General features: G+C 41.1%; 1 protein-coding gene across 1 annotated transcript; it reads right to left on the bottom strand.

Moving 5' to 3' along the window:
* Nucleotides 1–1,628: 1,628 nt before the first annotated feature.
* LOC105009779 (myosin heavy chain, fast skeletal muscle) lies at nt 1,629–15,437 on the bottom strand. Its single transcript, XM_029120187.2, has 40 exons — nt 15,340–15,437; nt 15,013–15,240; nt 14,580–14,726; nt 14,248–14,404; nt 14,021–14,048; nt 13,715–13,823; nt 13,477–13,569; nt 13,270–13,330; nt 13,034–13,132; nt 12,655–12,758; nt 12,157–12,295; nt 11,822–11,940; nt 11,541–11,690; nt 11,275–11,445; nt 10,768–11,071; nt 10,592–10,656; nt 10,411–10,498; nt 10,032–10,149; nt 9,752–9,875; nt 9,446–9,582; nt 8,443–8,698; nt 8,074–8,316; nt 7,724–7,900; nt 7,493–7,638; nt 7,206–7,296; nt 6,516–6,905; nt 6,266–6,392; nt 5,959–6,077; nt 5,627–5,823; nt 5,339–5,522; nt 4,489–4,654; nt 4,166–4,290; nt 3,709–4,017; nt 3,407–3,610; nt 3,180–3,305; nt 2,878–3,048; nt 2,548–2,652; nt 2,359–2,454; nt 1,841–1,972; nt 1,629–1,747 (listed from the first exon to the last, which is right to left on the bottom strand). The coding sequence occupies exons 2-40, from the start codon at nt 15,226–15,228 to the stop codon at nt 1,730–1,732; spliced, it is 5,811 nt and encodes a 1,936-aa protein (XP_028976020.2). The 5' UTR covers nt 15,229–15,240; nt 15,340–15,437; the 3' UTR covers nt 1,629–1,729.
* Between the last annotated feature and the right edge of the window lie 4,357 nt (nt 15,438–19,794).

Genomic DNA, 19,794 nt, shown 5'->3' with positions numbered 1-19,794 from the left:
TTTCATTATTTTAAATGAGGGTCAGCGTCATTTTGTTTAGATTTTCTTCACTTGGATATTGTGAGTTATTGTGCGTAAATAAAGTGATGTGAACCAGGCTTTGACTGCTAGCAATGCGAGAGCGTTGTCTGACTGTGTCGGTGACAATTCACGTTACAACTGGCGATGTGCGCGTCATCCGTCGGTTGGTAAGCGTGACGCGTGTCAATCATTACATATCGACCAGCGCTCGGCGGTTGACAGCATCCCCGGATCAAAACATCTCCAGCGGAGGAGTTGTTATCAGTTAACTAAATAGGTGTGTCCGTTTCCATTTAAACAAGAAACCAGGTAAAGCCTAGTTCCGCCGGCCTGCAATAGCGGCCCGCACTTCACCACAGAGCTGTACATTTGCTGGGTGTCAGTATAGACTCTTGTCTCTTTCCTGAACAAATCCTCTTTTGCCACTGGCCGTTTTAATAGTTAATTGGCCATTCGTGAATGACATTGATACAGTTAAATTGACTAATGTTTCTTACTAAGTTTACCTCCACACAAATAGCGGCTATGTATTGCGTTTGCCACTGGCAGTTTTAACAGCGTATTACCCAGTAATAAGCTTTACCGGTATCTACTAACTTACTGGAATAGTCATAAGAATTGAGCAATTGGTAACGAGTCTGCCAAAGCTATTTAATTTCATGGCAAAACAACATACTTTTTTCTTTAATTTGTGAATTACATTTATACAATAAATATCAATAAAGGCGACGATAACTAACTTTTTCATCAAGTGAAAAGACAAGAGAGTCATGGAATCTACCAGAAATAATAAATGTCGTTGCTCTCAATAGATTCGAACTTAAGTCTTCCACATAAGAGGCATTGTCTGTAACCACTACACCATGTTACACATTTCAGCAGTCGCTTGCCTCCATTGAGGATTGTGTTAAACTGACTAACGTTTCTTATTAAGTTTACCTCCACCATAGCATCTATGAATTGAATTGCTTTTGCCACTGGCCATTTTAACAGCTTATTAGCCAGTAATAGGTACACTGGTGATCTGAGTACACTGGTGAGCTGCGTTAACAAAACCACTTATATTAGTAACGTACCCCTGCTGTCGTGTGTGAGCTTTCACCAAGTTGTCTTGGCAACCGACATTCTATGATTACCTATGTCTCCTGGATCTATTTGCGGAACTTTGCAAACCTTGCATTCTCTAATTTACATCATGGCAACAACAATTGTTTGTATGTACATTTTTTAAAGTACTGATGTTGTTACCTGTACAGCTAGGAAAGAGTATAAGATTGAACCTCGGCAATGTAAAAGGAGAACAACTGTCATGACACCACTCTGTGTTGGTCTCTGTACTTGTACTCTTTTTGTCATGATGCTTCTTCCCGTCTATACGATTAAACCTGAAATTATTAACTGTTATGCTAACGACTGAAGGAGTTTTTACTTGATAAATTGCGAACATTTTCCATCTTCCACAGCGTAGACATTAATCCAGCCACATTCTCAGCTAAGAATGTTGTTGTTGTTGAGGTGGGTACTTTGTTGTTGTTTTCAAACCAATGATTGTTCCTTTCATTAAAGTGAAAACTGTTCGCTGAATAATAAATCCATGGACACAAAGGTTTATGTAGGCCTACTTGTTTTAATCACTGCTCAACATTTCGACATTTGGCCATATATTTTATATGACACAGGAAATATTAAGAAGTTTTATCTTGTTCATTCAAGCGGCTTCTTTGACCTGTGACGACAAAGAAAGAATAACATGGATCAGTGTTAATAATAAACACAATGAATAGAGTTGATGAACACAGTATGCATTTAATTTATGTACCTTTCCAGAATCCCGGGTCTTGGCTCTGAGCTTGTTGACCTGAGTCTCAGCGATGTCAGCACGTTCCTCAGCCTCCTCCAGCTCATTCTGCACCTTCCTGAACTTTGACATGTGCTGGTTGGACGCTTCCTCCTGCATGAGGAAAAGAGATAAAGAATGACATCACAATTCAAGTTGTAAAGCTTCATGTAGCTATGAAGATATAGTCATTTGTAATTGTCAGGTATTTTCTTAGTTCATGTTTACATGATTAGGGTAGCAATGTACATGTTATATTTTCCAGGGTGACGGCAAAATAAAATACACCCTCTTCATGAGGTTGGTAACATGCAGGCATAGAAGGCACAGTATGCATAATTTATTCAGCATTTACACTATATTTCCATAAAAATTCTGCAGTTACTTCCCGTATATCCTGAATCACTGTTGCAGCAACACACACTTTTACTCCATGGACATGAAGAGTTGTCTATCTAGGGGACAAATATCTTTCATAATATGCTTTCACAGTGACTTACCGCTTCCTCAGCCTGCCTCTTGTAGGCCTTCACCTTCAACTGCAGTTTATCTACCAGGTCTTGAAGTCTGGCAACATTCTTCTTGTCCTCCTCAGTCTGGGTTAGAATATTAAAGAATCAGTGCTCCATGCTGTTTCACAAGCCTGTCTGTGTTAACGTTAAATGTGTTTAGATGGAACTCTCTCTTACCTGGTAGGTGAGCTCCTTAACTCTGCGCTCATATTTGCGGACTCCCTTGATGGCGTCTACACCTCTTCTCTGTTCGGCCTCCACCTCAGTCTCAAGTTCACGCACCTTTGTGGAAGAAATTGGCATAACTCAAGCTGGTGAAAGTAGGTATATCAAAATGTTTGAAAAACATAGGTAAAATATATGATGAACTGGCTCTGTAATGATAATACATTTTCATTATCGGGGTGGTTTATTGAAAGGAAACAGTCATTGCATAATGCTCTCATTAGTTTTATTTGTTCAAAAAGATTTCCATGAAAATATTTATTTTCTTATAAATTAACTCACTCTGGACTCCAGTTTCTGGAGCTGCTTCTTGCCTCCCTTCATGGCCAGATTCTCAGCCTCATCCAGACGGTGCTGCAGGTCCTTGACTGTGACCTCCAGGTTCTTCTTCATCCTCTCCAGGTGAGAGCTGGTGTCCTGCTCCTTCTTCAGCTCCTCAGCCATCATGGCCGCCTGGAATGGTAGTTTGTTATATGTTCACCAAATTGCACTAATAATACTGCCCCTCTGAGTACTGCATGGTTAACCAGGCCAGCTAGAGTTGACCTTTGGGGTAAAAACTAGTTAATGTAACTCAGACTCACATCAGTGATGGCCTTCTTAGCCTTCTCCTCTGCATTCCTGGCCTCCTGGACGATGTCGTCCACCTCTCCCTGAACCTGCACCAGGTCAGTCTCCAGCTTCTTTTTGCTGTTAAGAAGACTGGTGTTCTGGAAGAGGAGAAAATACCATTTGTTTTACTCTAAATAAAGCACTTTAGATTTCCAAGTATGTATGCATGAGTTTATTAGAAATGGGAATGGACCAGTACCTGGGAGTGCAACAGTCCAACACGCTCACTGGCGTCTACCAGCTCAGTCTCAGCCACTTTGCGGCCTCTCTCTGTCTGCTCCAGAGCTACTCTCAGCTCATCAATTTCAGCCACCATCAGACCATTTCTGCGCTCCACCATGGCCACCTGCTCCTTCATGTCCTCTGAAGAGCGGAGGGCATCATCAAGGTGCAGTTGGGCATCCTAGGGTTCACAGTGACATAAGATGTTAGGACTGTATCTCAAGGAAATACCTTGACATCTTCAGTGACTTTGGTACCTTGATGTCCCAGTTTCTTTACCTTGAGCTGTCCCTGGACGTTCCTCAGCTGTTTGGTGGCCTCAGCGGCTTGCCTGTTGGCGTGGCTCAGCTGGATCTCCATCTCGTTCAGGTCTCCCTCCATCTTCTTCTTCACCCTCAGGGCATCGTTCCTGCTCCTGACCTCAGCGTCTAGGGTGCTCTGCATGGAGTCAAGCATCCTCTGGCTGTTCCTCTTGATCTGCTCCATCTCCTCATCCTTCTCAGCGATCTTCCTGTCCACCTCACCCTTGATCTGGTTCAGCTCCAGCTGAACACGCAGAATCTTGGATTCTTCGTGCTCCAGTGTGCCCTGTGGGGGTCCATTTCATCAGTTCATGTTTTTGTTTGTAACACAAGGAATGAAGTATAGTTTATGTGACTATAATAAATACAGATACAGACAGCAATGGACTGTAGAGATCAAAGGCTAGTGCTTTTTCATTAAAACATAAGTTTACCTCTGCCTCTTCCAGAGCGGTCTGGATCTCGGACTTCTCTGTCTCTACAGTCTTCTTGGCCTTCTCAAGCTCATGGATGCTCTTGCCAGTGTCTCCGATCTGTTCAGTCAGGTCAGAGATCTCCTCTGCTCACAAAAACACAAGACCTGTTTAGACTGATACTATACAGACTTTCCAAAGTGATATTTCATAGTGGAATTTGCCAATGCCCTGAAGTTGACAGGCATTCAGTATAACAATTAAGTCATTGTACTTTTATTTTTCATTCATTTTCAAATGACGAGTGAACCATCAGCCAAATAATACTGCAGTCATGTGCTCACGTTGGAGGTTTTTGTTCTCTCTCTTCAGAGTCTCCAGATGATCCAGAGCCTCCTCGTAGGAGTTCTTCATCTTGAAGAGTTCAGTGCTCATTGAGCGAGACTCCTTCTGGGCTCCTTCTAACTCAGCCTGGCCCTCCTCAAACTTCTGCTTCCACTCGGCCAGAACCTGGGGAAATCAATGTCATCTTTATTAAGATTCTTTGATGGAGGATTTAAATCATTACGTGAAACAGCTATTGAAATGTACCTTATTGCAAACATAAACTATCACTGTACAGTCTTGAAATTAAAGAGTAAGTGGATTCAGAAGTTTGAATTGAAATCTCTGAAATCTACTACACTAACACCGTTAATTATTTTTATCATAAAATAACGTATTCCATCAATCAATTACATTTTCTGTTTTAGGACCAATTTGGGCTTTTGGAAAAATTGTGATTAAATGTCTTTGGGGTACTAATAATTCAATAATAAAAATAAATATGTTTCATTAAATCCTTTTTAGATAACCAATCGTCACAAACGGTTCATACATATATGCAGCCTAAAAACCCAAGACCAAGTAATAACAAGACATTAATGCACATTGACAAGGAAAACTCCCTGGTTCTATGAAGCAAGTGTCAAAGAGGTTCTATGAAGGAGGTGTCAATGAAATCAATGCAGTCAATACATTTTGAGAAGAGATATGTCATCGACTGGCTGGGCTTCCTCCAAAGACCGGCAGCTTGAGAAACGCTGCCTTAACCAACCAAAGGTAAAAATATGAAGTGACTAGGAATGATTCCTCCAGTGGATCTCCTGTCACAACATATCCGGCAAGTTTGAAATAAGAATTACAAATATTTACCTTGTCAAAGTTTCTCTGTTTCTTGTCGAGGTTGGCAGCCATTGCGTTGGCTCTCTCAACATCAACCATGAGGTCCTCCACTTCTCCCTGTAGCCTCTGCTTGGTCTTCTCCAGGGAGGCGCACTTGGAGTTGGTGGCCTCAATGCACTCCTCAGCCTCCTGCAAACGCTGGGCCAGCTTCTTCCTGTTGGAGGACAGGTGGTGGTTTTATGTTAAACGCTAATGTAACAGTTTCTCAGAGTCCACAACACCCATGTTTGGCTTTTTTCTGGGTTAGATTTGACTCACTTGGACTCCTCCAGCTCCTCTGTTCGCTGGATGGCATCAGTTTCATACTTGGACCTCCACTGAGCCACCTCACTGTTGGCCTTGGACATGCCACGCTGCAGCTCTGTCTTGGCCTCCTGCTCCTCCTCAAACTGCTCCCTCAGGAGATCACAGTCATGGCGGGCAGACTGGACACCATGGGCCAGTGCATTTTTAGCCTGTTAGGGAAAGATAGAAAGACAGATTATGTAATATAATAAAATAAATGACAGAAATTATATCTGAGTGTAGTAAAGTCACTGTGTATATGAGTATGATTCTTAACTGTGGTTGGTCCATTTTAGGTTTCTTACCTTGACCTCCTCCTCAATGTGCCTCTTCAGCTCCTCAACCTGCTGGGTGAAGGCTTGTTTGCCTCTGGTCAGCTGAGACACAAGGGCTTCCTTCTCTTCCAGCAGGCGGCTAAACTCACCTGCAGATATAGAAGGGAAATCTGGTTAATGGGTATTGTTAACGATTTAATATGTATTTTAAGGTATATTTCAGAAGGTGACTTTTAAAGGACAAAATATGAGGACTGGACACTATGCCCCAGCAAATGTTATTGTGAAGAGCTCAAGTTAACTGTATTGGTTGTTTGTTGTTCATTGTGGATGTTACCATTTTCTGTCAGGAGTCTGGCCCTCTGTCCACTAATGTCATTGACCTGGCGAACATTCTCATCATTCTTGGACTTGAGCTCGCTCAGCTGGTCCTCAAGAGTGCGACACATCTTCTCCAGATTGCCCTGTTAGGGTATGTGTTCCATCATTACTTTGGGTACTTGTCAACTCCAATCAACTTCAGTTCAAATTAATGGTAAAATAGTTGACCCTTTTTATCATTGAGAGACCAAACCATATCTACTCACCTTTGCCTTGGCAACGGCCTCCATGTTGCTGGAGAGGTCATCAATCTCCATCTTGTACTCGCTCTTCTCCTTCTCCAGCTTCTGCTTGACGCGCTGCAGGTTGTCGATCTGCTCCCCGAGTTCAGCCACACTGTCGGCCTGCTTCTTGCGCAGAGCAGAGGCTGTGGCCTCGTGTTGCAGGGTGGACTCTTCAAGATCACGACGCATCTTCTGGAACTCAGCCTCGCGCTTCTTGTTCATCTCAATCTGAGCAGCAGTGGCACCTCCAGCCTCTTCCAGCCTCTCGCTGATCTCCTCAAGTTCCCTGGAGAGATCGGCCCTCTGCTTCTCAACCTTTGCCCTGGCAGCGCGTTCAGCCTCAATTTCCTCCTCCAGTTCCTCAATACGGGCCTAGAGCAGGAGGCCAGGGCAGGGGGATTAGAGTAAAAACCCCACAAAATAATATATAATAACATCCTTTGGATAAATATGTTAATACTAAACCAGTTACATTATTATATCGAGTAGGCAGTTTCCCATGTGGCAGCCACAATCACAGAAATAACATTTTTACAATTTCAAAAGGAACCAGCAAGAATTTCAGTCTTCCAATCCAGTGATCTATCATCAGAAGCCATCTGGATCAATGCTTTTTAGGACATTATTAAGTGGTTTGTTTTTCTGTAGAGTAGCTTTGATCATGTACTGTACCTGGAGTTCCTTGATCTTCTTTTGCAGCTGAGCTCCAAGTGATTGCTCATCCTCAATCTTGCTGATGAGCTGGGAAGTCTCAAACTCCTTCCTAAGAAACACAACCACAGAATGTGTAGAGTTTGCTTTAGTTTTGACCAACTACTGCTGAAACAAGTTCATTAAATACATCACCCTGTAAGTAATATATTACCATAGGGGAAAATAGAAGCATTACAGGCATGGCTGTATGTTTTAAAAATAGGTATAGTAGCCAGTTACTACTTTAGTTATTTGTCAGTGTTTACTTCTTGATCTTCTCATCAGACTGCTGCTTGTCATTCTCCAAATCCATTATGGTCTCCTGGGCCAATTTGAGATCTCCTTCCAGCTTTCTCTTGGATCTCTCAAGGTCCATACGGAGCTTCTTCTCTTGTTCCAGAGATCCCTCAAGCTACAAGATAAAAATACGTATATATTTCAAATCCAGTGGCGCTAATACCATATGTATAGCATAATGGCCAATATGCTCCACTTACATCGTCCACTTGCTGTTCCAGCTTGGTCTTGGCCTTGGTCAGAGTGTTGACTTTGTCTTCCTCTGCCTGCAGGTCATCCAGAGTCTGCTGGTGGGCCTCCTGGAGGGCTTTCTTCTCTTTGGTCAGCTTGGCTACACTCTCCTCCACAGAGGCCATCTCCTCTGTCAGGTTTTTGACCTAGAAACAGCCACATTGTTATATAATTGTTAAACAATCTAATTCCCAAATATAACAATTAGGTTGTTTTAATTACATCTTTCTGGTACTTTAACTTCAATTCCATTTCCGTTAAGCTCTGTTTTTACTTGAGGAATATTTGGATTATTGTTTATTTAGAAAATGTACAAAACCTTGTTTTCAGTGGCATGCTTTTCCTTCTCCACTTTGGCCAGGGTGAGCTCCAGGTCATCAATGTCCTTCTTCAGCTCAGAACACTCGTCCTCCAGCTTCCTCTTCTTTGCAGTCAACTCAGCACTGATTTCCTCCTCATCCTCCAGCCTCTCGGTCGTCTCTTTGAGTTTGGCCTCCATCTGGATCTTGCTCTTGATAAGCCCCTCACACCTTTCCTCAGCATCGTTCAGATTCTCTGAGTCCTGTATTTAGAAAAACATAAAAGAGGCCTCACTTTGTGTATTAAAAACGGAGACATAGCCAAATACAGCACTGTGTGTGTGTGCATTCATTTGTGTGTAATTCTGAAAATGTTTTTGTTCACTCACAGATGCAACTTGGAGAGCCAGGTCATTCTTCTCCTGAACCATTGCCACCATCTTCTCCTCCAACTCCTTCTTTCTTGCCAGAGCCTTGGCCAGGTCCCCCTGCATCTTCTCGTAGTTCTCTTTCATGTTGGCCAGCTCTTTCTCAGACTCAGCGCTCTTCAGCAGGGGCTTGATCTTGAAGTACACCTTCATCCATGGCCAGTGTTTCACATTCATGAATGAGCGGATGTTGTATTGGATGGAGTAGATGGATTCTCTGGGTAACATAAATATAGAGTGGCTTGGTGAGGGACATGCTTGAAGCTACAACCTGATATTCAAAGAACAACAAAATAGGACTCAGGACATATTTTGTATACAATGATAAATGGGACTGGGAAACAGTATCCCACTGTCATGTCTGCAAATCGCAATAGATGCAGGACTGACAGATCTAACACGAGGGATTTAAAATTCTCAGGTCAGTCCTGTAGCTAAAATGGTTTATCTACAGGACTGACCTGTTTAACAAGAGGTTACACTTTATTTTGACAGTCCCAAGTGTGCCTGTAAATGCTTTATAGATTGTTTACTGACTATCTGTAACATTTTAACTAACTATCTACTAAGCATAACCCTTATCTATAGTAAAACCCTAAACTTTTTTTCTATCCTTAATCTTAACCATTACCCTAAACATTATTCTAAACCTTAGCCGGCAGTTGTTCATGAATTCATAGTTTGTTGAAGGTGGGTTGAAGGTTTGTTGATAGTACAACTATAAATAGAACATCGACAGAGAGAAATTGGGACTCTCAAAATAAAGTGCAACGGGCAAGTCCCTTTAATGCAGCTTTAATAGACCTATAAAAATGAGAATTTGTTATTCTGAAAACTCCCATTTTATAAAATATAATTATAATGCATTACATTCAATGCCAGAAACTGGCATCACTCAGACACGCAATGTTCTGTGTAATTCCAGTGATTCAGAGAATATTTCCTGAGACAGTCCATCCCTCACCTCCTCTCCATCATCTTGCTGAACTCTCTCCTCATGAGGAATCCACGGGCAAGAGACTGGAGCATGCGGACCAGAGCAGCCAGCTTCTCATCTCTCATCTCCTCCAGGACACCCAGAAGACCGGCTTTGAAGAACACCTGAAACACAGGTAAACACGGTTGATTATGGAATCTCAGTTGGAAGTAGACAGATAGAAAGAGTTCAATCAAAAGAAAGGAAACTAGGCATTTCTGATGATCAGGGCTTTGTATTATCAGTGAAGTTGTGTTTTGCTGTCAGCATTGGCTGTGTGAGGAGTCCACTGACCTTGGTGTGTCCAAACTTGTAATCCTCATGATTCACATCAATAGACCCAAGCAGCTTCTCAGAAGCCTTCTTGTTGTCCATGAACTGGCCTTCAGGGATGACACTGGCATTCAGTACTTTGTACCTAAATGAGGGGAAATTGTGGACATAATTTCAGTTGAAATTGGTTAGTTCTTATATATGAATGATAAGCCTTTTCAGAAAGTGGGTAAACACATGAAGCAGATCTTAACGTGTGAAAATTACATTGTGTGTTTGTGTGTACGGTTTGTATTTTTACCTCTGCTTGAAGTCAGCATACATGATTCTGCTGGGGAAGCCCTTCCTGCAGATTCTGATGCCCTCCAGTACACCATTACACCTCAGCTGGTGGATAACCAGGAAGTTCTCCATCAAACCTGGAAACACAAACCAAGTCTCTTACTCTGCAAATCAAAGGAAGGATCTGTTGTTTATCATAAATATATTTTTCAATAACGTTTTTACTGATTGGAATGATTTTCAATTATTTTTGTATGTATTAACTTTGTATTAATTAATTATTTATATATTATATAGCGTATAGTAGCTAGCTAATATGTCTACCAGAAGCAGCTGATTAGATCCCTGGTACAACACAGGCCATTATAACCTACTATTAAACAAACTATTTATTTTACCTGGAGTCTTTGACTCGTTGGGGATCAGGCAGCGCACAAAGTGAGGATGAGTGCTTCTCAAGTTGGTCATCAGCTTGCCCAAGTTCTCCTGTAAAAGGGTTGAAAATATTCTTTTCAGAAATAATTCATAATAATAAATGCACATATTGACAGAAAGAATGAAGACGTTTTAAAATCTTACCCTGAACTGGGAGGACACAGTCTGCATGGAACCACCCTTCTTCTTTCCTCCCTTCTTGTTGGGATCTGTTGATTTTTTCAAATGTAAAAGCATTGATTTCATAGAGTGGAACAATTTAATAATTAACTAATGTTTAACTAAAACTGGAATTAAGACCTTTTAAATGCTTATCTTACCCTCAGGTGGGGCAGGAACATACAGGGTAGCCATGAGTTTGACTGATGACTTTCCGTACAGCAAAAGAACTGAGTCGTTCAGGGGGTCCTTGTTCTTGTCCAGCCAGCCAGTGATGTTGTAGTCCACAGTTCCGGCGTAATGTACCAGGGAGAAGTGGGCCTCTGCCTTGCCTTTGGCTGGCTTGGGTTTCTCAAATGCCTTGGTTTTGCCAAGATGCTGGTCATACAGCTTGTTCTTGAAGGAAGTATCTGAAGCCTTGGGGAACATGCACTCCTCTTCAAGGATGGAGAAGATGCCCAATGGCTTTTGGAAAGGAGATTTATATGAAATTAGTGATATTTAGATTTAAGTTGACATTCATAGTTTGAACTAATATAATATTATAGGAGTATATCTTTTTAGTAGCATGTAATAGAGTTCTCAACAATCAGATACATAAAATGATCATGTCCTACACAGCAATCCCATGTATATTAGCTGTATTACATGCCTCACAGACATCATACCTTCTCAATAAGCTCAATACAGGCAGCCAAGTCCATGCCGAAGTCAATGAAGGCCCAGACAATTCCCTCCTTCTTGTACTCCTCTTGTTCCAGGACAAACATGGTGTGGTTGAAAAACTGTTGCAGTTTCTCGTTGGTGAAGTTGATGCACAGCTGTTCCATGCTGTTGTACTGTTGAATGAAAATCAAAACAGGTCATCATCATAATACGAGACTGTAATCCTTCAGAAATACAACTAACTGGCTTCTTCTGGTCTCATACTCACATCAAAGATCTCAAATCCAGCAATATCCAGCACACCAATATAGAACTGTCTTGGGTTCTTGGTGTCCAACATCTCATTGATACGGACGACCATCCACAAGAACATCCTCTCATAGATGGACTTGGCCAGGGCTGAAACTGAGTTGTTAACCTGAAATCATAATACCTCAGATAAATACACTGCATTGATCGTGTCTAGTGATAAGCTCTTTGGAAAAACAACAGTTTATTCATTTTTAATTGCTTTGTTATTTTTTATAAAAGCAAAGCACTTATCCTTACCTGAGGTACAGTTTGTCCTTTTGTCACATACTCATTGCCGACCTTCACTCTGGGGTAGCAGAGAGCCTTCAACATCTCAGCTGAGTTCAGGCCCAACAGGTAGGCGATTTTATCAGCCACTGGAGAGAAAACCAACAATAAGTCCTCAGGTTCAGTAAATCACAGGCTTCTGTAGTTTGGCCATCTTTCTTTTAGGGTTGTGTTCCATCAATTTAAGTAGTTTCTGGTGTACTTTGGTACCCAAACATCTTTTATGGCACTCTCAGTCTTCAGGGATCCAAGTGCTTAGAACTGTGAGTGTGTTTTAGGGTTGTACATCCATGAATGGAACTCACCCTCTGAGCCGTCTGGCTCGGCCTGCTCCTCACGCTGCTTCTGCTTGAATTTCATGTTGCCATGGTGCAAAACAGCTCCTGTCAGCTTGTAGATGGCCAACTTCTCGTCATTAGTGAAGCCCAGAATTGTAATGGCATCCTGGGTTTAGAGAGGAAGCACAACAGTGATGACCTGAACAGTAGTCTCCTCATTTACAAATATACTACAAATCTGTGCTCCCTGCAGAACAACTCGTGTATATATATTTAACTGGCTTCCCTGTTGCATATGATTATGCTTGGCTGACACTCATAGTAAGAAATGACATTAGGAACTAGGAATGACCAATTACTGGCAATCTCTTGTCACTCATCTTAAGCCATTTGCTACCAAAGGCATTCACAATCAAACTAAAAAGTGAATGAAAATTCCCAGATGCCACCAAGTTGCATTCAGTGTTTATGGCGGACCTCCCATTCTGTTTCTACAGTTTAAAGTTTAACCCTTCTTCTACTTACATCTGTGGCATCCAGCTCCTCATTGTCATTGATGCTGGCAACAGTGATCTGACCCTGACTGCACATGGGGAAGTCATAGGGGTTGGTGGTGAGGAGGCACATTTCTGTGTAGACAACAGAGAACGACAGTTAAAACTCAGAGAACGACTGTAAAACTCTTAAACCATTTCCACCTCTCCTCAATATGGACTCATAGATACGTGAAATGTACTTTAAATAGACAGAGACTCCTGAACTAGAGTATCGCAGTGCAAACTTGATAAAGACCTGCCCTGTCTCGATGCCTTGTAACCTTGGATGAAGTCATTGTAATAGTTTTATAATAGTGTTCCACACATGGGGTGGGAATCATTTTCCCTGAACCTCTACTTTACCGTACCAACAATCTCAGGTTTGTGGTTGGTCATCATCTGGAAGAAGATGTGGTAGCCTCTCTCATCGGGCAGCTGGAAGGACACTCTGGACTTCTCCAGCAGGTCTGAGAGTAGAGAGACAGACAGGAAGTTACACATAGAAAAAAACAAAAACTAGACCATATAACCCATTTGATGTGTTTGAATTCTACATTTAGAAAATGTAGAAAAAACCTTTGAGAAACAATCCAAACCAACTCACAGGTCTCAATGTCAGCTTTAGCCAGTTTGCTTCCTTGAAAGTGAATCCTGATGAATTTACCCTGTAGAGGAACATGGGGGTTAGAAATACTTCAACACAATGAGTATAAAATGGATACACCCCTTTACATATTACAGTTTGTTCCTATGAAATACATGTGTTTAATATAAGGTATCTTCCACAGTCGTCCTGCAGCTTCATACTTACAAAGCGAGAGGAGTTGTCATTCCTCACTGTCTTGGCATTACCATAAGCCTCCAGTAGAGGGTTAGCTGCAATGATCTGATCCTCTAGAGACCCCTGGTTGATACAAACACACATTGCTCAGAAACTAGGGTTTATTAATGACAGCATAAACACTTTTCCTGAAACACTATTCAAAGACAATGATAATGAAAGTTTAATCAGCCCAACAAATTGAATAGTTTTTTGAAGTACAACATACCTGCATTTTGCTAGGGTCTACTTCCTTCTTGACTCCAGATACTGCGATGGTGGCAAAGTACTGGATGACACGTTTCGTGTTCACAGTCTTTCCTGCACCAGATTCTCCACTGGTTTATATAACAGAGAAAGATGGGTTTTTAGCCATTTTTAAATTTCATTGAAAAATACTTTGTTGTTGTCTTACAAAAGTAATGTTCTACTGTTGTCAGGGCATAAAAAAACGTGAATGTGTAAGTATTCCACTGGTGTGCTGTCCTATTTTGACTTACAATTCAGCACCATTTTGATTTAATAAACAACTTACGTAATCAGGACAGACTGATTCTCCTGATCTGTGAACAAAAGAATTATTGGTCATCCAACACAATCAGCATCAGGTGGCATTATTCCTTTAGTAGTGCAATTATTCTATGAAATGTTATTGAAATCCAATATTCATTTTACCTAGACTCGAAAACAATAGATATCAACTTGTGTCAAGGCATATTTTCCATCCAATCAATCACTCCAATCAATCATAAGAGCTCATACCAATCTGCATGAACTGGAAGGCGTTGTCAGAGACGGAGAAGATGTGGGGTGGAGCCTCCACTCTCTTCTTCCCTCTGTAGGCGTTGACAACCTCCATGTCGTACACTGGGAGCCACTTGTAGGGGTTCACCGTGGCACAGAAGAGCCCCGAATAGGTCTGGATAAAAGGATTACACAGTAGGGTGTCAGTTAAATCAGGCTGACTTTCACCTGGATTTTTGACAGGATGTGGTGGCTGTCCTTTGTTAAACTTATGTGGTTCTGCTGATCTTTTCATGTGTAGTACTGAATGTTTGTGTTTATTTGTGTGCACGTTTATGTAGGTTTCTTACGTAGATCATCCATGCTGCATAGCGCTCTTTGAGGTTATACAGGACAGAGGCTTCATTCAGGTAGGTCATCATGGCCATGTCCTCAATCTTGTCGTATTTAGGGGGGTTCATCTCATAAACGTCTGCTTCTTTGAAGACTTTTCCCTCCTGAATTTAAACAGTCAGAAATGTAACTTACACATACAAACCAAGACACGACTGAATGATTTAGCTAATTAAATTCAAGTTCAGTTATAAAGAATAATCCAACTACATTGTCATCACCCCACAGACACACATCTCTGTGCAAAACATCATAACTTCTTTTTAATAGCAGCTGCATCTGCTGCTCTTTAAAATAGCTAGATTTTGTTTTAACAAATGTTTATTTTCTGTTGTTCAGTCAAGTAATTAGCAAGATTTTAAACTTGAATCCTGTTCAGTTTAAACATACCTCCTTGGTGCCATTAGGGAGAGTGACTGTTACAGTGCACTTTCCTTCAGCACGGGCCGTGACCAAACCCTTGAGGTAAAGCTCCTTGACATCTGTCACATAGCAGGCGTTCTTTGAGTCAAAGGGCGCAGTTTGTGCCTCCATCCTCTCCTTCTCAGGCTTACGGAGGTATATGGCAGCCTTGCCGTAGATCTGCATCTCCGCGTCCGTACTCATGGTGACGGATCTCTAGGAAAAATATGAAACAGGGAAGATTATTGACTCTGTAGGGCTTCCTCAACAGTCAACAGTTTGGTGTTCGTCAAAGATGTGAAGACCATGTCTCACCTTCTTTTCCCCCTCCTACAGATGAATTGTGACTTGTTTGAGGACTCTGAAATGAGATTGTTGTTAGTTGGTAGATATCTGAATTAATATATCTTCTTCAGAAGCCTCTTCAAGGTTTTTGGATCATTTATTTTAGGTGTGGAGACACTTGCAGTTTCAGTGCTGATTTCCTGCAATTCTTTAGAAATGTACATTGGGTTGTGTTTGTTATTTACAGTTTAAAAGCTATCCTACACATTTCCCATTTTTACATCCAGAATTAAATAAGGTTGTGTGTGCATACATGTTCCTGTTCTATGTGGCACGACAACTTATGGTCACGTCAAATCTGGGAGGAACTTAAATGGGAAACCTCTAGCAGTTACTGACTCTAAATACATGCCCTGCCTCCACAGTCTGAAAAGTACTGCTGATTATGCCTTTTACAAGGTAAAGATCAGAACACCTTTTTGCTGTTTTATTACCGCATGTTTAACCTTAGGTATTCATACACACAAATATATGTTTAGCTATTTAAATGGGGACACCGAAGTTGACTGTCCTTAAAAAATCCCAAACCTAATCACCTCAAACTAGCCCTAATCTTACTCTCAACCAAATCCTAACCTTGACCTAATAACCTGTATGCCTGACCTCAAACTAGCCCACCTCAACCTAACACTTATTCTCACACTACCTCCAGTTAAAACTGTTGAGCAAAAACATAACACAGAAGCCATACATTTGCTATATTTGTAGTATATTTTGGGGAAATTTTTGTTCCGAAAAAATATAATAAGGTTTGAAACAAACACACATCTATGTATGTATAGAGTTAATAAAATTTGTTGGGTTCTGATCACCTCAAGCGGCCTGTGTTACCAATATAGGAAGTTGCAAATAGGCATTTTTTAAACAGAGTACAGTGTTTTTGTAGTGTTTATAGTCTAGACCCCCAGTTACATTCTAGATCCCAACTTTTGACTGTACATGAACATAAATACATTTTAGAAAAACAAATATATAAATAATACATTTTAAATGAATTACACTTCTTTCCATATAGAAAAAATTACATACATTTAAAATGTCATGTTAACATTGTAGTTAACTACTATCTCAGATGCTGATCAAAACATTAGACAGAAGAAGAACTGGAGGTGCAGAGAGTCTTACCACAGAGAAGGATGGTATCTTAAGGATGCTGGACCCTCAGCCTGCTTATATCTGTTTCAAAGTGACAACCAAGCAAAAGTTAATTATGGACCACACTGGTGAAGGAAAAGGATTGGATGAGAGGACCTCTGTGTTGGTGTGTCAACACCAGCGTCACAAACTTTCAGTAGAGGCATTACTTTGTAATATAATCTGTATCTCTAAATTTAATATTTACTGAATTGACATACCCTTATACATATAAGAAAATAAACTTTGATTCATCAATATTTTAAATATAATATGTTTTTTATGTTCCAACCACTGCCATTAAAAAACGGTTTGACTTATTAATATTTTATACATTTTAACATTACATTGACTAAATTGTTCCTACCAGTGCCACTAAAAAACTATAATGCAGGAAGCATCTTTTCCTAGTTCAGGTAAATGTTCATCATCATGAATCCTTGTCATTAATTCGAGTTATTACGTATTTTCCTTCAGAAATGCTCAGAACGTTGCACTCTACTTTCTAAACGTGGTTTAGTTCTGTGTCCACCCAGGACATCAGGACACAAAGCGTCATTTAGGTGTGCTGGTAGATGGATTCGTTGAGCAGGGGCCTGGAATGATAATATGGATGAACTCCATTAAGGCCTTAACATTTCTTGGACGTCGGCGCTCTCATCTCCACTGCAGCTGAGCTTAATAGTTTGGTTCAAGGGCCAACATTTCCTCACATCCTAATTCTGGCACAGATGCCACTTTTATTGGGCACCAGATACTCCCTTGGCATGTCTGTGGGCCACGGGAACATTTGCACCACGCCGATTAAGAGTTCATCACATGCAAGTTATTTTAATGTGCAACAATAATAACACGATGTGTGACCTGCGTTCCTGTGTCAGACGGACACAAATCAGGGTATTTCCATAGAGGAAAATGTACACCAACAACCAATTAGTCCACACAGATCCTGGATGGGGGGAGTCAGCACGGGCCTCAGCGATTGGCCGGGCTGTCTTCCCCACCCACTGGGAAGGCCTTGTGGCTGTATGAGGAGCAGGTCCCAGACCATAATGCAGCCAGTCAGGATGCTCCTGATGGGGCGGCGGTGGTCTCTAGGGAGGACCCGGGGGGGGTACGCCACGTCTATGGATCATGGTCACTGGTCTGGTGGCATTGATGGGTCTTGATGGGTCCGTGGTTATGGGGACCTGTTGAACTTCCCTTTCTAACTCTCTGTACTGCATGTGGACGAGATGGAACTACAACCCTGTTTCCCAGAAAGTGGGATTGCTGTGTAAAATGTAAAGATAAAGAGAATGCAATTATGTGCAAATCATTTAAACCCTATATTCAATAGAAAATACTACAACATATCTCTTGTTGAACCTGATCGGTTCTTGAAAAATATATGCTCACTTTGAATTTCATGCCAGCAACTTGTTTAAAAAAAGCTGACAGAGGCGCCAAAAGACTGGAAATGTTGTGTAATGCTAAAAAACTAAACCTGGTGGAACATCACACAACTACTACAATAAGGTCAGAAGTGAGGATGGGGAGGGTTTCACTACTCTATGAAAGACTGTAGTGCCTCAATTCAAGAATAACATATCACATTGTAAAATTGCCAAGTTTGGGGATCTCTTCTTCTACAGTACACAATATAATTAAAAGATTCAGAGAATCTGCAGTAATCTCTGTATGCAAGGGACAAGGGTGAACCATTGTCTGTGAACACAGTATGTCAGAGCATCCACAAATGCAAGTTAAAACTCTGCCTTGCAAAGAAGAAACCAAACATTAACAACATCCAGAAACAGCAACGCCTTCTCTGGGCCCACCCTCATTTTAGATGGACTGAGGCGAAGTGAAAAAACTCTCCTGTAGTCTGACGAATCAAACTTGGATATTCTGAGGTTCTTTTCGGGAATCATGGAGATTCATCTAGGAAAGGGACTTGTTATCAGCACACAGAGCGAAAGCCAGCATCAGTGATGTATGAGGGGATATTAGTGCACATGGCATGAATGACTTGTACATCTGTGAAGGAATCATTATTGCTGAACTTTATATACAGGTTTTGGTGCAACAAATGGTGCCATCCAGATTACATCTTTTTCAGGGAAGGCCTTGCTTATTTCAGCAGGAAAATGCCAAACCACATTCTGGACATATCCCAACAACATGGCTCTGTAGTAAAACAGGCCAGAACTGTCTGGTATTGTAAACAGTTGGCGCATTATGAAATGACAAATACAGCACAGGAGACCCCGAATTGTTGAGCAGCCTTCAATCCTATATCAAGCAAGAATGGGACATTCCACTTTCAAAACTACACCAATTGGTTTCCTCAGTTCCCAAACGCTTACAGTGTTGTTAAAAGAAGAGGTGATGCAACAACAATGGTGAAGATGCCCCATCCCAATATTTCTGGAAATGGGGATGTAGAATCAGCACATCATGAGCAACATGGTGCCGGGATATAACAAGAACCTGCACAACATGTTGAATGTCTATCCAGAACAGCGTTAGCTGGCCCCAGCTGATGTACTGTTAACTTTAATCTAGGCTCCAGACTTGGTCAGGCCAGAAATTTAGCACATTTGTAGTCAGAGGAATATGTACACCTAACTTACCCAACTAGACCACAAAGATCCTGAACTGACTTCACATCCATTTTTCTTCTCACAATGCAGTGAGCTCTGTATCGACATCAAGACTTGGGGGATTTCAAATGAGTGTATTTATTTAAACATGTCACATTTAAGAAAATATCTGGATGAACCAAATTGTATTTTTGCTACTTCATCATTAACATACTGAAGATGATTTCAAATCAGTAAGGGCTAAATTGAAGATTGTGATATAGGCATTCCCCATATACTCTGATATACAGTTAACTGTCAGATGTCATGAAGCAGTTGTCTTTATAAAACTTTTTATTGTTATTTTTTGATGTACTCTTGCAGAACCTTGGATTAATAGCAGGTTATCACCACAGATAGGAGTTGTCTGACAAAACAGTATTTGGCCCATTAAGATGTCACATCAGTACAAATCTGTACATGGATTTGAAATGTCACATGCTGTGGCATGGATCCACTAAAACAAAAAAACCTTGGCTCCGTTCATTCAGATCTGATTTACCAGGTCCTATTAAGGGGGCCAAGGTCAACACTGTTTGGACTGAGTTGTTGACTAATAAGGTCAACATAATGTGCTGGCTACCAACTGATCTCTATTTTAATCCTGCTCTGAAGTGAAGTCAATGGAGGACATGTAATGTTAATAACACACATTTATAGGAATCAA

This window comes from Esox lucius, chromosome 6, assembly GCF_011004845.1.
Source record: "Esox lucius isolate fEsoLuc1 chromosome 6, fEsoLuc1.pri, whole genome shotgun sequence".
NCBI lineage: Eukaryota > Metazoa > Chordata > Actinopteri > Esociformes > Esocidae > Esox > Esox lucius.
Note: the sequence above shows the minus strand (reverse complement) of the source record. Positions and strands in the feature narration are given on the sequence as shown.